Source organism: Pelophylax lessonae (assembly GCF_965119305.1).
Source record: "Pelophylax lessonae genome assembly, chromosome: 12".
NCBI classification, from domain to species: domain Eukaryota; kingdom Metazoa; phylum Chordata; class Amphibia; order Anura; family Ranidae; genus Pelophylax; species Pelophylax lessonae.
In genome coordinates this window covers 88618150-88633364 of record NC_138779.1, presented here as the reverse complement: position 1 = coordinate 88633364, position 15215 = coordinate 88618150, and the positions used below count along the sequence as shown (strand labels likewise).

The following is a 15215-nucleotide window of genomic DNA, read 5'->3' as shown; positions in this document are numbered from 1 at the left end:
TCTATGTTGGTCCCGGATACCGCTGAGCAGCCATCTTGCACCGCCAGACACATTCCACACTGCAGTAGTGTATGTATTGCATGGCCAGAAGAGCCCCAGATAACATGACTGGACCCCCAGAAGCACCCGAAACATCCCACATCCCTGCACAGGCTGAAGTTACACTTAAAAATGCACCGTTTCAACTTAGAAACAAATTCGACTTAAGAACAAACCTACAGTCCCCTATTGTGTTCGTAACCCGGGGACCGCCTGTATACCTTTAAGCTGGCCATACACTAGAAGAATTTTGTTAGAAAACTTATGATTCTGAAAACGTTTGTGCAAATCAAGAATGAGGTCAAAATCCTGCAGTTAAGAGGAAATTTGGAAAACTTTTCTCGTATGAACCAATTTCTAACAGTGAATGTGGAGATAACATTCCTTCCAAAATTGCATGTTAAAAGCAAATTAAATTTTAACAGCATTTTTGAACATTCGTCATGTGATTTTATGTACTGATGAGAATTCTATACAAATCTACTAGTGTTATGCCAGCTTTAGATTACTGGTCCCTTAGCACTCCACCTTCCATTAGGTGGCATTTGGACGGTTTCTTACTTCAACTGTTTTTTGCACTGGCATTTGCAGCAGTAAGGTGGGCTTAATAAACTGTGCAAAAACAGCAACAATGCATACAGTGCAATAACCCACAGTAGCAAACAAAAACCGACCATTAGATTAAAGCCCAACAGAAATTTAAAGCTGAACTCCAGCTTTTGATATACTTTACTATGTCCCTCAATAACAGGTAAGGCTGCTGGATGTGCTGTATGAACTGTATGTAGCGGAGGCTACATACAGCATTCCGCACAGTATTCCAGGTTCGAGCCGACATATACGTCCCATACCCAAAACACAATAGAGTCTACCTGATCAACGCTCAGCCATTCAGAGAAAGCAATGTATTCTAGCAACAAATAAAGAGCTTCTTCTGATTGGCTGAGTCAGTCAGAGAGGCGGGCTGATGATGTAACAACCTCTGACTCAACCAATCAGAGGAAGCTTTGCTAGATTACATTGCTTTCTCTGAATGGCTGAGCCCGATAAGATAGACTCGTGTTCAAGGTATGAGACAGTAAGGTCTCGGCTCAAATCCGGAACACAATGCGGTATGATGTAGCCGAATCTACATACAATTTATACAGCACTTCCAGCAGCCTCACATGTTAGTGAGGGACATAGTTTGTTTGGGCCAGCTTTCCCCAAAGTGTATCAAAAGTTGGAATTTAGCTTAACGTTTAAATCAGCTAAATACATTCCAGGTGCATCACAAGGTGTGCAAAGTCTCACAGTTTATTTTCTTTGAACAACATCCACAGCCTGAATAGAAAAGCCTGTCCCACCCCCTGAATGCTACAGGGTGGGAGGCTTGTGCTCTGTAGACCAGCAGTGATCTTTTTGAAGAAGTTAGATACCCCTGCTGAGTCAGAGCAAGAGCTTAAGCTCTCCAATCAGCGGTCTGACCTCTGCAGAGAGATCACTGCTTCTCCACACACAGCAAGGGTGCCACTCCACAGCGGCTAGTAGGATATTTCTACTGAGACTGTGGCTGCTTCAGAAAGAAATCAAAATGCTTTTGAACCTTCTTTAATGTATGCAGCTGATTAAAGATTTAAGTGAACTTTAATGAGGTCTGAGCAGTTTAGGATGCATTGCGTTTCCTTAATAAATAAATAGTGGCAGATCCTTTACTCTGGCTACTGGGTCCAAATAGTTTTGTCTGTCTGGCTACCTAAGTTTTATTAACTTTTACCCACTTTTTTTTTTATCTACAATTAGAAAATACACTCAAATAATGTCTATAAATGCCAGAAGAGGAGGCACTACCTATGCTACAAACAAAAGGACAATTTTTAGTGCATCCAAGAAGCTCTGTGAGGTAAGTAAATTTGGCCCTAAAAAGAAGAAGAAAAAAAATATTTAAATATGGATGTTCATGCTGCTTACAGTAAGCAGTTCTTTCAAACTTGTTTTTAACAATTTTTTTTTTTATAAAAGAAGAATTTATAAAAGAAGAATTAGGATCCTAAAGCCCCTTTCAAACGTGTATTCCAATCAGGGCCACCAGTCAGTTTTTCAGGCAGACATGATTGGCCTATGGAGCCCTATGGACAGGAGAGTGTAAACGGACTTGTGTCTGTTTATACCCACCTACCTTTCGGTCCATCAAAAAAAAAAAAAAAAAAAAATACAAAGGAAAAAGGACTGCATCCTTTTCCATTTTTGAGGACCGGAGACAGCATTATGTAAAAGGGACAGTAGAGTTTGTTTATATTCAGCTGCCTATAGAGTTGACAGGGGTCTTCCGGGCAGTTGTGAAAGGAGCCTAAGTGAGCCTCAAACATTGCTAATGATTTTTTTAAGCTGGTATCAAGCAAAAATTGAAGAGGCTAAAAAATGTTAAAGAAAACTTAAGGTCTAAGGTCTGTATTTTCTTACAGTGAACCTTGAGCTTTGCCCATGCTAGGTGATGTATTAAATTCACTCAACTGCCCAACTCCCTACCCCAGCTGCTTGTATTCACCTTTAGTATCTATCCCATTTGCACACCGGATCAAAATGAAAAAAACCCTGGGTGCTCCAAGTCTAGTAAGATCTTAAACCAAAATAATGTTTCCCTTCCCCCTCAACACTCAAGTGGTAGTGCGCAAGGATGGCAATTAGGCTTTCAGGCACCATCCATTGTGGTTGGTAGCAGTTAAGAGTCAATTTAGCAGGCAGGCCTATACTCAAATGTTATCATGGGCCTAATGCCCTGGATAGAAAATGGCCTGTGCCTTACCACCTTAAAATAAAAGTGGTACTGTGCTGCTATACAATTAGGGTTTGATATAAGAGGAGATATTAACCCTACAAAATCAACTAAAATCATTAGAAATTGTAACTAAGCTTACTTTCTATACCTGCCTCATGTCAGCATATAATTTCCCTACAGAAAAGAAGGGGGGGGTTGACTGAAAATGAATTGGATGCATGTAGTCTGATGGAAGAGCACCACATTCCTGCCTTTTGCAGGCTATAATCTCTTGGTACTCTCTTGTATTCTCTTTCCCCATGAATATTTTACACTGTGTCAGTAAAAAAGCAAGCAGCAAATTAGTCTAGTTACTGAGAGACGTAAAGAACAGTTTAACAGTGAAAAATGGGCTCTGTGTGAAATAGATGTACCCTGATATTCTAGTTTTAAAGCATTAAAAACTTCTCTCGTTGGTATCTAATAAGTATGGTCATGTTAGGAACAGGCTCCTGGTAACACAGTGAAAGCAGATAGTCTCCTTAATTTCCGGGGTGGCAATGAAGTTATATTCGTTCTATTTTCCATGAGATTTCTGCTCTTGTCCCTTGTGTGGCTCAGCATCCTCCGAGTTAACTGGCACAGTCATCATGCGGATAGTTTCTCGCTGGTGCTGTTTGGCTTTATTGTAGAGCATAACACCAATTATTACCAGGACAGTCCCAATGGCTGAAAGGCTAGTAATCCTATTACCGAACACAATAATACTGAGCCAGATTGAAAGTGCGTGTTTCACAGTGCTGGCGACACTGAAATGACAAGAAAGCAATGGATAAATATAAATCACACAATTCCTCAAAGCTAAACTCCAGTCAAACAGCTAAATATACAGTTGAAATACATATACAGGGTCGGTTTTACAGCACAGTCCCGTCTGGCAGGACTTTTTATCATTGCCTGGGTCTCCCCAATATTGAGATTGCCAAATTTTCTTGATCACCAATGAAATCAGGAAAGAAAGTGAGGGTAAACCCAAAATTCTGAGTTGCCACCAGAACAGAAAGACATATAAAAATATTCCATTAGGGACACTTTTTCCTATGACAACTGTCTAACAAGGGATTTCCCCACATTGGAAAGATATCTCCCCACTTCTTGTCGAGTGTACAGGACAGAAGCGAAGGGAAATCTTGCCAATGAGACACAAATGGCAAAAACAGGAAACAGATTTTAACCCGTACTTACTCTATCCAAAATTAGGAAAAAATGTTTTGGCTTTAAATATACTGCACTTGAAGCAACACTTAGCAACAGGTCTTATTTGCCCACCTTGTAGCTGGATTGTGAAAAGAGAAGCAGCACATTGATGAGCTCTGCCCGGTAACTCTGCTCTGTTTTCCTACCAGCATGATCCCTGTTAGTACATGAAAACACAACTAAAATTCTTCTTGTGCTACTTCTCTATCTTCTAGTCTGAGGTCCGCTATACTAGGATTGTAGGAGGCTGATATGAAGTCAAACTGAGGCACCTATGCTGCTTGTATTTATACAAAAATGGATTTTTGTAAAATCTTACCGTAAAATCCTTTTCTCTTAGCTCATTGACAGACGTAGTCCTCGGTGATACAGCACCTTCGGGTTATGTTGCCTCCACAGGAGCAGGACTAGACAGGAAATTAAAATGCTCTGGCCACACCCTAGGGGCAGTCCCAGAGGGTATATCCTCTCTCTCTCTGCCTCAGCAAATCAGTTATGTCAAAAAGCAGTCTTTAGAGATTTTAACCCAACCCAACTCCAAAACAGAGGAGCGGGGACTACGTCTGTCAATGAGCTAAGAGAAAAGGATTTTACGGTAAGATTTTACAAAAATCCATTTTTCTCTATCGCTCATTGACAGACGTAGTCCTCGGTGATACAGCACCTTCGGGACGTCCCAGAGCAGTATCACAAATGAGGGGTGGGAAAATGGAAATCAAATCCCAATCTAGAAGGCCCAACCGGTGCCAACTAGAAGTTTACAATGCTCATCCTTAATGATGAGACTCAACAAAAAAGACATTTTTCAAACAGAAAAAAACTCTCGAGGTAGACCACCGGTCTCCTCAAATTGCGGCCTGCAAAACCTTGCGGCCAAATGAGGCATCCGCCGATGCCGTCACATCAATTTTATAGAATTTTGTAAAAGGTATGTACCGACGACCAGGTGGCCGCCTTACATACCTGGACCACTGACGCCTGATGGCGAAAGGCCCAGGAAGTACTGAGCGCTCGAGTGGAGTGCACCCTAACAGGGAACGGAGGACTCTGACCCTTAATAGAATAAGCCTGTACCACCGTCTGTCTAATCCATTTGGCAATGGTCGCGGCAGATGCAGGCAAACCCTTTCTGGGGCCATCCGTGATCACAAAAAGTGAATCCGTCTTACGGAATGATTCCGTAGCTTTCAGGTATACTCTGATTGCCCGAACCACATCCAAGGAATGCAACGCATGTTCCCGATGATGCTTGGGTAGAGGACACAAGGAAGGTAGTACAATATCTTCATTCAGATGAAAATCTGAAACCACCTTAGGAAGAAAGGATGGCTTAGGATGAAGTACTACCTTATCCCTATGAATCACTAGGTATGGGGACTGGCATGATAATGCAGCCAGTTCTGACACCCTGCGAGCAGAAGTGATAGCCACCAAGAAGGCCACCTTCTGGGATAAAGTAAACAAGGGAATCTCCCTGATGTTTTCAAAGGGAGGTTTCTGTAGAACCGACAAAACTAAATTAAGATCCCAGGGCGGTAAGGGCGCGCGGACTGGTGGAGCCAGGTGCCACACCCCCTGGATGAAATTCCGCACCAAGGACTTGGTAGCTAAAGGTTTCTGAAAGAAGATTGCTAATGCTGAAACTTGACCCTTGATGGTGCTCAAGGCTAGCTTCTGCTCAACCCCTTGTTGCAAAAAAGCCAATATTCGAGTCACCGAATAGGTACGTGGAGGAAATCCTAAAGATTCGCACCACGCAATATAAGTCTTCCATGTGTGATAATAGACCTTGCTGGAAGTCGCTTTCCTTGCTTTAATAAGGGTAGGAATGACTGAAGCTGACAAACCTCTGTCCTTCAGTACTTGGGTCTCAATGGCCAGGCCATTAAAACCAGCGACTGTAAAGCACGATGGTAAATTGGTCCTTGAGACCACAGACACTCCCTGAGACGAAGTTCCCACGCAACGTCTGCGACTAGCCTGTCCAAGTCGGCCAGGCCGGCTTGACGAGGCCAGCCTAGAATTTCTAGGACCACTGGTGCCGACTGGATCTGAACCAGGCGTCCCTAGAGCTATCTGGCCCCGACCATCCGAGAAAGTCTGGTCGTTTTCTGTTCCCACACATTTATCAGATACCTGATTGCTATCAGGAAGGGTGATCTTTTCTGGTTGAACCTCAGGGACCGAAGTCACCCGGCTAGAGGCTTCTTGGCCTGTCTGGTCAACCAGATCCGATTCCTGTGGGGAATTGAGACTAATCTTAGGAAAAGGTAACGGAAAAGATCTATTCAGGGAACGGTGACTACCGCTCCCTGTAGTACTTAAATGTTGGAAGGGAAGAATCGCACCGGTAGTAGTAGTTGATGCTCGATCTAATGTCCTGAATACCGGTGAAAACGTCCCCCCACCCTCAAACCGGGTGGGGGCGCACCTTCAGGCTGTGTACTCCTTTGCTTCGGGTTTGGCTGAGTTGGTCCTATGTTTGTCCGACCAGCCTTTCTTGAACCCTCCTGGAGGAGTCTTGCCTTTCCCGCTTGTTCCAGCCGGGCGTGCGAACCCTTTATGGGCGGTAAAGAAAGGTCCTCGCTTGTTGCGAGGTCCCTTAGCTTTAGCAGCCTGTGGCAAAAAAGTGCTCTTGCCCCCAGTGGCATCCTTAATGATTTCATCTAGGGTGGCCCCAAATAGACGATTCCCCTGAAAGGGGAGATTCGTCAAGGTCTTTTTGGAACCTAGGTCAGCTGACCAGCATTTTAACCACAGCACACGTCTGAGGATTACCGCTGACATAGATGCATGCCCTAATAGGGGAGTAGTGTCCAAGGCTGCGTCACAGATAAACTGTAGCCCTTGTATAATCTGTTCCATCAAATCAGATGTTTCCTGGGGAATATCTTTTCCCCTAAGGTCTTGGCGTACCAATCTCGCCCATTCCGTAAGTGTCTGGGAAACTAGACCAATAACAATTACTGGTCTAAATGCTGACCCTATCAGAGAGAAGATGGTGCGGGACTCTGCTTCCATCTTTCGATCCACCGGATCCTTAAAGGACGAAGTGTCCTCCACTGGGATAACCGTGGCTTTATTGAGCCTGGAAATAGGTGGATCCACCACTGGTGGTACCGTCCATTTCTTAATGATGGATTCCTCAAACGGATAGCGTCTAGCAATACGCTTGGAAATAGTAAAGGTACGTTTAGAATGCTCCCATTCTCCTTTAATCTTATTACCAAAACACTTGGGTACAGGAAAAACCTTCACCGTTTTGATGGGCTTGTTAGTACCAAAAGGAATCTCTGTATCAGTTGCTTCTGCCGGTAAAACCTCAAGTTTTAAGGTTTCCTGCACTGCCACAACTAGTGCGTCCACCAATGCTTCTTCCTGAATTATAGCAGGAGAAGAAACGTCCTCCTCACTGTCTGAGGGAGCTTTACCTGAGGTAACAGCCCTTGCAGAGGGACCTGCAACTGCAGTGACCATCTCTGAATCTGAGTCAGAGGTGTCAGATAATATAGGGGTAGGCGGGGGTCGCTTCCTTGACCCTCGTCCCTGACAGGCCGCCTCCACCCGAGCCACCATAGACTCCAAAATTGCTGTAAATGCCTCTACACTCTGTGCACCGGCGGGTCCCGTGGCCCCCTCGAGGGAAACCGGTGGGGGAATTTGTGTGGCAGGGTCCATGATTATTCCAGTAACTTCCCGGATAATATAATTCAAAAATAAAAAACTTTTTTTTTTTTTTTTTCACAGACCCCCAGCGCCACAAAAGCCCCTTAGTGTTACCTGCTAGGGATCCCTATCGATCGAGAGAGAGAGAGAGAGAGAGAGAGAGATAGACCCCCAGGCTCACCACTTGATGCTCAGAGTTTAACTGCAACAGGTTACAGCGCTGTCTTGACAAACAGGAAGTCTTTTGGCTGGCTGCCCAGGAAGAAAGGAGGCGGCTCCGCCCCTCTGCACGCCTTCCGGCGCCTCCCCTAGCTCCACGAGGTGTTTGGATCACCTCAAACATGGCCGCCCCCATGCTGGAGACACGAGGCTACGCCAAAATGGCGGCTCGTGCAATCCAGCAAAAAAAATGGCGGCGGCCTGTACCGAATAGCGGTGTGCTGCAGGGCACACAACACTATCTCTGCATGGGGATTTTTGGCGTGGTTGGCGGTACCGGCCCTGGCGGACCTCATGGCCGTTCGGAAGGCCTGCTATAGCTGGAGATTTGACTAGGAAGGCAGTCTACATGTCCGTGGCTTCTGACTGGTAGGTACCTTATTCTTATCACAGTAAGATTCCCAGACTGCCACTGATTACAATCTTTTAAACATGTATACAATTAGATTGTTAGCTCCCAAACCAAGCCTCCTGGCTTTTTGCACAAAAAATCACACTCAAAGTAGGGGGATCTGTGCCATGTTATAGGATAGAGGGGAACCCATCCTTACCATTACAGAGAGGGGCCCGCGTTCACCACAAGACCCATCAGGGGGAAAAGGGGGAACATACTACTCACCATACCGGAACCAGGCGGGCACCAACTCCTGACAGTACCCCTCTCCACCGGGGCGGGAGGGCTGTCGACCAATGGTCTTTGGCGTTTCAGCGAGACGTTTAACTCGCGGGGTCAGTCCCTTAATGGGACTTTGTCGCGGCCGACCCAGCGCGGAGCTATGGCCTGCACGCGCTCGTAGGCTGAACTGGGGTGACCACCAGATCTCAACATCCAGCCCGTCGCCCAGTTCAGCTTTCTTGCTTGAAGATCTCACAGGAACACTGGAGAAAAAAGCTGTCTAAAAAATCTTTTTAAGAAAAAAATCTTGCCAGGACCGACGATCCCAGCAAGGTATCTAGGTCCTTACTCCTAACTAGACAGAAAATAACTGATTTGCTGAGGCAGATAGAGAGAGGATATACCCTCTGGGACTGCCCCTAGGGTGTGGCCAGAGCATTTTAATTTCCTGTCTAGTCCTGCTCCTGTGGAGGCAACATAACCCGAAGGTGCTGTATCACCGAGGACTAAGTCTGTCAATGAGCGATAGAGAAATATATATTTTATTGCCAAAAGCATTGGTGACGTCTGCCTTTACACGCCCATGATATTTACTGGCATCCAGGCCTTAGTCCATAGTGTTCAATATTGAGTTGCCCCACCCTTTGCAGCTATAACACTTTCAACTCTTCTGAGAAGGCTGTCCACAAGCTTTAGGAGTGTGTCTATGGGAATGTTTGGCCATTCTTCCAGAAGCACATTTGTGAGGTCAGGCACTGATGTTGGACAAGAAGGCCTGGCTCGCAGTCTCCGCTTCAATTCATCCCAAAGTTGTTCTAATCGGGTTAAGGTCAGGACTCTGCACAGGCCAGTCAAATTCCTCCACCCCAACTCGCTCATCCATGTTATTATGGACCTTGCTTTGTGCACTGGTGAGCAGTCATGTTGATACAGGAAGGGGCCATTCCCAAACTGTTCCCACAAAGTTGGGAGCATGAACAATTGTCTAAAATGTCTTAGTATGCTGGCGCCTTAAGAGGTCCCTTCACAGGAACTAAGGGGCCAAGCCCAACCCCTTAAACAACCCCACACCATAATCCCCCCCTCCACCAAATGGGATGCCATTAAAGTTCATGTGTGTGTAAAGTCAGGCGTCCCAATACTTTTGACAATTTAGCTGTACCAACTTGGTAGTTGCTATTTTACATAACCCAGACATCACTGTGATGGGTTTGCACTAGATAAAGCTTTCCCCTGATAAATTGTGCAACACTGTTCCTGTGTCAGTCCAACCTGTCTGTAGATCTTTTGTACCCATAAAAGGATTTGCCTTTGCTTTTTTAGCCATCAAATGAGCAGTTCTCTCTGAAAGTTTTCTTGGTCTTCCAGAAATGCAAAAAAACAAAAATGTAATATTTTAGTTTATCAATCCTTAGATGTGGTGACTGCATTCGTTTCCTTTCTTGGGCCTTTTTTTTCACCTGGCAAATCAGCAAACATCACACTTCCTGTCATAGGGTGTCTGCATTCTGGATGAAGCTGTAAAGCAGAAACCTTTGGACAGCAGCATTGTCAGTCTGGAATGAGGGCTGTGTTAGACTAGAGGATTAAGATGGACGTGACTGACAAACTAAAGCTAAACTCCAACTAATACTTTATAAGCAGTTACAGCAGTTTGTTTTTTCCTTTTGGGATAAAGGTTTTACATAGATAAATAAAAACTGAACAGAACTAAGCATCTCTGTCAGTGTTAAATAGTTTGTCTCAACCCTCTAACAGCTACTTTTTCTGGACAGCTTGGTCTGTTAAAATAAGTTGAAAAATAACAGACTTACTGGCTGGATCACCAGGTGAAAAGAAAGGAAAAAAAAAAAACTAAATAGAAAATGAATGCAGCCACCACATCTAAGAATTAATGAGCTGCAACTTAATTTTTTTCTTTTTGGGTTTTCTTCCGCTCTAATATTTGTGTCTTTTATATCTGCCTGGAGTTCAGCTGTAAGCATTTAATATATCAAGTGCTTCAACAGAAAAAGAACATTTGATTTACTGAGTCTTCTACAGCATTACACTAGATTTTTGAAGAAGGGGAACTAGTTCAGAATGCACAAACTGCATACTACCTAGTCTTTGAGCTATTAGCTGCTCCACTCTGCTCACTACAACGTTTTGCACAGACTTGCCTATCTCCTCCTCTGGTGACACATTCAGAAGAAACCCCGTTAGTGTGCATCTCTGTGGTATAACTGTACCTGAATGTTACTGGAGAGATCTTCCCCATCAGGGCGTATGCTGTGACACTTTGTAGGTGGAATAAGACACCATCAATAAGTAGTAAGACAATAATGTCCCAGCTGTAGTTAAAATTCCTCCCATTTTTCCCCATCAGTGGTACATCCTGCAGAGAGATTAGAGATATGAGTAAGTTTAGTATACATTTGTATAGAAAGTGATCTCCTTTCCTTAAACTTTCAGGATTTTTTTTTTTCTCTATTATTTTTTTGCTCTTTTTTACATTCAAAATATTTCTACATAAATATTCCCATTATTTTACCCAAAAGGCAAACTCCAGTCAAAACAGAACCTACAAAGCATATGAAAAATACATCCCCCCCCCCGACACTGCTCTAGTTCATGTCCACCCACTCCCTTCGTATTTGCAAACCCCACTTTTGTAATAAAGGAGATATAGTCGCACAACTATTCGCACACATATTTCATTCCAGCTGCAGAAATTTGCATATTCCTGCCACTGGAATTTGCAGGTTGTGCTAATTGCCCCTGCGAATGTAGCTTTATATTTGCTCTGCTGTGGCCTGTATATATAAAGCATAATTGCATATTCAGACAAAGTGCACTTATTCACCCCGGGCCGTACTCCTGATCCAGGCTAAGCTAATTCATTGCAGCCCTGCTAACATCAAAAGACTCCTCATTTTAGTTTTTAAGATACAGCAAGGAACAGGCAGTTCCCTCCAAGACAGGGAAAGTTGCCAACATCCAAGGAGAGACCACAAAAGGAATAACCGGATGCTCAAGACCAGGATAGAGGAGACCATCCCCTAAAGAAACTGATAAATCACTCTTGGAGATACCTGGTCCCAAGAAATGGAGTATGGGGATGAGATAGGCTGAGGGTCTATGAGAGAAAGACTGTCCCTAGAGGGGGACAGTCAACCTACACACCACTGACAGGTAGAAGTGTGTTAACTGTTGAAAAAAGGTCCAACAGCACACAGGGTGCAGACCTTTTTAGCGAGGGCTTTTGCAGTACAGCTTCACTTAGAGGCAGTAGCTACCAATGACAGACACCTGCAGTTGAACCCTGCAGGTATTATGCCTTACCGAAGGGAGCCGAAGGCAAAAGGCCAAGAAACCGATTCTCTTCAGAGAATCAGTTTGCCAGTATCCAAACTGCCTGTAGGTGGCAGTAACTGTATATGAATTCCTGCATCCCTCAATGGACAAGAAAGAAGAGTACTGTGATTTTTCTGATCTGCATATTTTTCCCAGCTCAGTGACCCATAAAGAATGAAAGTCACATCATCAAAATAACAGGCAACATGCATTCCTAAGAAAAGTCAGCATTGGTGACCCCCAAATTTACCTCATGACAGATGTGCCTTAAGGCTATACATCCTATGTAATCTAAGGGAATAAAGGACCATCTTAAAGTGTATTTTTTATTAAATGAAAGAAGAGTAAGTATCTAAATCTGACATGGTATCAGACTCTGTACAGCAAAGCTCAGGCTGGGGGAGGGAGAAGCCGCACAAGTTGCCAACTAGTTGTGCTGCAGTGCAAGGAATATGCAAATCAGTGGAGAGAGTAGAGCGACAGATGAGCCATTTACTCTGCTGCTTCTCATTTCACTGTCCAGTCACAGGCTGAGAGATCAACAAGGTCTGTAAAGGTCCTCTTACACAGGCGGTTTGCGTTCTGATCAGCAGGGGATCTGTTCACATCGAATCGGAGCTGAGCAGGGCAGATGACAGTTCTGAGTCTGCTCAGTTTATCCACTTATTTATCATCAGGGCACGGATAATCAGTGTCCCGATTATGAGTGCAGTCCTCACCGGTGCTGTCAATCTGTGCCCACCAGTGTCTCATCAGGGTCACCTATCAGTGTTGCCTACCATCGTCCATCAGTGCCTCCTCAGTGCCCACCAGTGCTGCCTTATTAGTGCCCACTAGTGCCGTCTCATTAGTGACAACTATCAGTGCCCATCAGAGCAGCCTCATCAACGCATATCAGTGGAGAAAAATTACCTGTTTGCAACATTTTATAAAAAAACGATGAAAAGGGTTTTGTTTTTTTTTCTTCAAAATTTGCAGTCTTTATTTAGCATAAAAGAAAAAACAGTGGTGATTAAATACCACCAAAAGAAAGCTCTATTTGTGTGAAAAAAAAATGATAAAAATGTAATTTGGGTATAGTGTTGCATGACCGCGCAATTGTCATTCAAAGCCTGACAGCCCTGAAAGCTAAACAAAATTTGCCTAGGCAGGAAGGGAGTAAAAGTGCCCAGTAGGCAAGTGGTTAAGTCGCGTGGACTTGGACAGACAATGCTCTGCTCTATGGCTGGCAGGAAGTAAACAGACCCTGTCATCTGTTTACACCCGGCTGCCTCCAATCCAGTCTGCCCAAACAGAAGACACAGTTCTCCTCAATTTTTTTTTAGCAGGCCTGATCAGACATGATGGTAGGTGGGTGGACACAAGTCCATTTAAATCTGCCAGTCCATAGGAATGCATGGTCCATCCGATCAGGTCAACCTTAAAATCTGACAGAGGGACCTGCTTGGATTGCCCATGTGAAAGGACCCTAAATGTTACTGAACTGCAGCAGAGATAAATCAGGTCTCCTACTCCTAGCTAGAAAGTATTGTGCTGTGTGGCAGAGCTGTATAAATCTTAGAGCTGGATGAACAAAAATTCAAATCCTTTGGCAGGTATATCCACTTTAGTAAATATAATGTACTTAGCTATCCATTTGGAGTTCACCTTTAAGAAAAAAGTTTAACTAAGAGTGTGCACCTTTATGAGCCCAAAAGTGGATCAAAGTGCAGTGGTATTTTTAAGTATATCCATATATCCAAAGCATTTTTTGGCTTGGATAGCGTAGGGAGGGGTTAAAATCTGTCAAATGACCAAAATGCTCATTCAATACCACCACTCTCGAGGCTTCATATAAAGTGCTCCTGCGGTGGTACTGGGTCCTGAGAAGGCTTGCTCACGCTTATCCTGGCAGCAGTGACAGAGGTTTTCGGGATTGCCATCAGAGTGGGGATGTCTTACATACATGGCAGTCATGCCCACGTCTGATCAGCTTCTGGTCCAGGGTCTTTGGCCTACTGCAATCCTTATTTCATGTAACGGTACGTAAAGATGTCCGACTGGTTCTTTTACATTGCCCTATACCGGGTCCTTTCAAACCCCAGCGGAAATTGACCTCACCTTTTCATATCTGCCATGCAAACTATAGCTCAAGTCTGGAAGACTTCATCTGTTGCAGCCTGAGAATCAGGATGACTGCTCTGATGGTTGATGAGGAGATGTCCAGTATTTTGAAGGATTCACGTGTGAAATTCTTGAAAGTTTGGGACCCCTGGATAAATTATTCCTGCCTGTCCCTGCCCTGACTAGCTATGGTCGACTGTAAACCTCCCTTGTGCAGGTCCCACGTCCGTGGTACTCGCACTCTTCTGGGGCCTCTCTCCTTTCTTTCTTTCTCCTTTTTCTTCATTCCTGATATGAAGGCTATTAGACAAGGGGACAGTAGAGTATTGCTTGTGATACTTACCTCCACCCTGTTCCTCTTTAGTCCTGGTAACAGTTTATAGTTATGTTATTTATCATACGTACATACGCTGTTTTTTGTATGTACCTGTTCAATGTCGCCCCTGCGTGGGCAAACCATGGCTTGTCATACCCTCTTTGAAAATATTGAAACAGAAAATCTGTCAAGTGAGAGAAAATCTCTCCAAAGCTAAGTAAACCAATAAGATGGTTGTCACTGGAACAAATATTCCCACTAGAAAATTTTTTACTCTATTCGTGTTTGGGTGGCAACTCAAGTTTTTGGATTTTCCCTCACCTTCGGTCCTGGTTAATATGATCACCAGGACAATAGGAGAGGGTAAATCACCCTTAGCAGGGACACAGACCGTAATAAAAAATCTGACAAGGACTCTAACCCCTCACCACTTTATTTTGAATTGCAGGTCTTGGCAATCGCTATGCTATAAAGAAAACCAAAAGTATAACAGGGAAAGTGTAACATCTTTAGCTCATCTAGGACACGTGAATATTTACTAGGCCACTAGTAAACTAGTTTACTAGTGGAGTTCCACCCTAAATTTATACTTGCCTCCATCTTCTCGCTCCGGGTCACCTGAAAAACAAATGGATAATCGCAATTTTTTTTTTTTTTTTTTTACTTACCTTGCAGAGAAAATATACTTACCTTACTTCCTTCTTCCTCCCCTCGGCGGCCACGGCAATTCGTCACTTCCTGGCGTTTGCAATGATTCCTGGGAGCTGAACGTCATCGCTCCCAGGAATCAATCGCCTGCACCGGCCCCGACGTCAGTTCCGGTGCGCGCGCGTCATTCCCTTCTAAACAGCTTCTGGGCATGCCCAGAAGCTGTGGAGGGATGACGCGTGCGCACCGGAAGTGACGGCGGGGCCGGTGCAGTGCAT

At 44.3% G+C, this 15215-nt stretch overlaps 1 protein-coding gene across 2 annotated transcripts in view; it reads right to left on the bottom strand.

Moving 5' to 3' along the window:
• Positions 1-3210: 3210 nt before the first annotated feature.
• SLC35E2B (solute carrier family 35 member E2B) overlaps positions 3211-15215 on the bottom strand; it is a 114870-nt gene continuing 102865 nt past the window's right edge. For both annotated transcript variants that reach the window (XM_082274113.1, XM_082274114.1), the window contains exons 8-9: positions 10766-10911; positions 3211-3585 (exon numbers count right to left, since the gene is read on the bottom strand). In XM_082274113.1, coding sequence (XP_082130239.1) covers positions 3354-3585; positions 10766-10911 — 378 coding nt within the window. In that variant the 3' untranslated portion in view covers positions 3211-3353. The remainder of the gene's footprint in view (positions 3586-10765; positions 10912-15215) is intronic.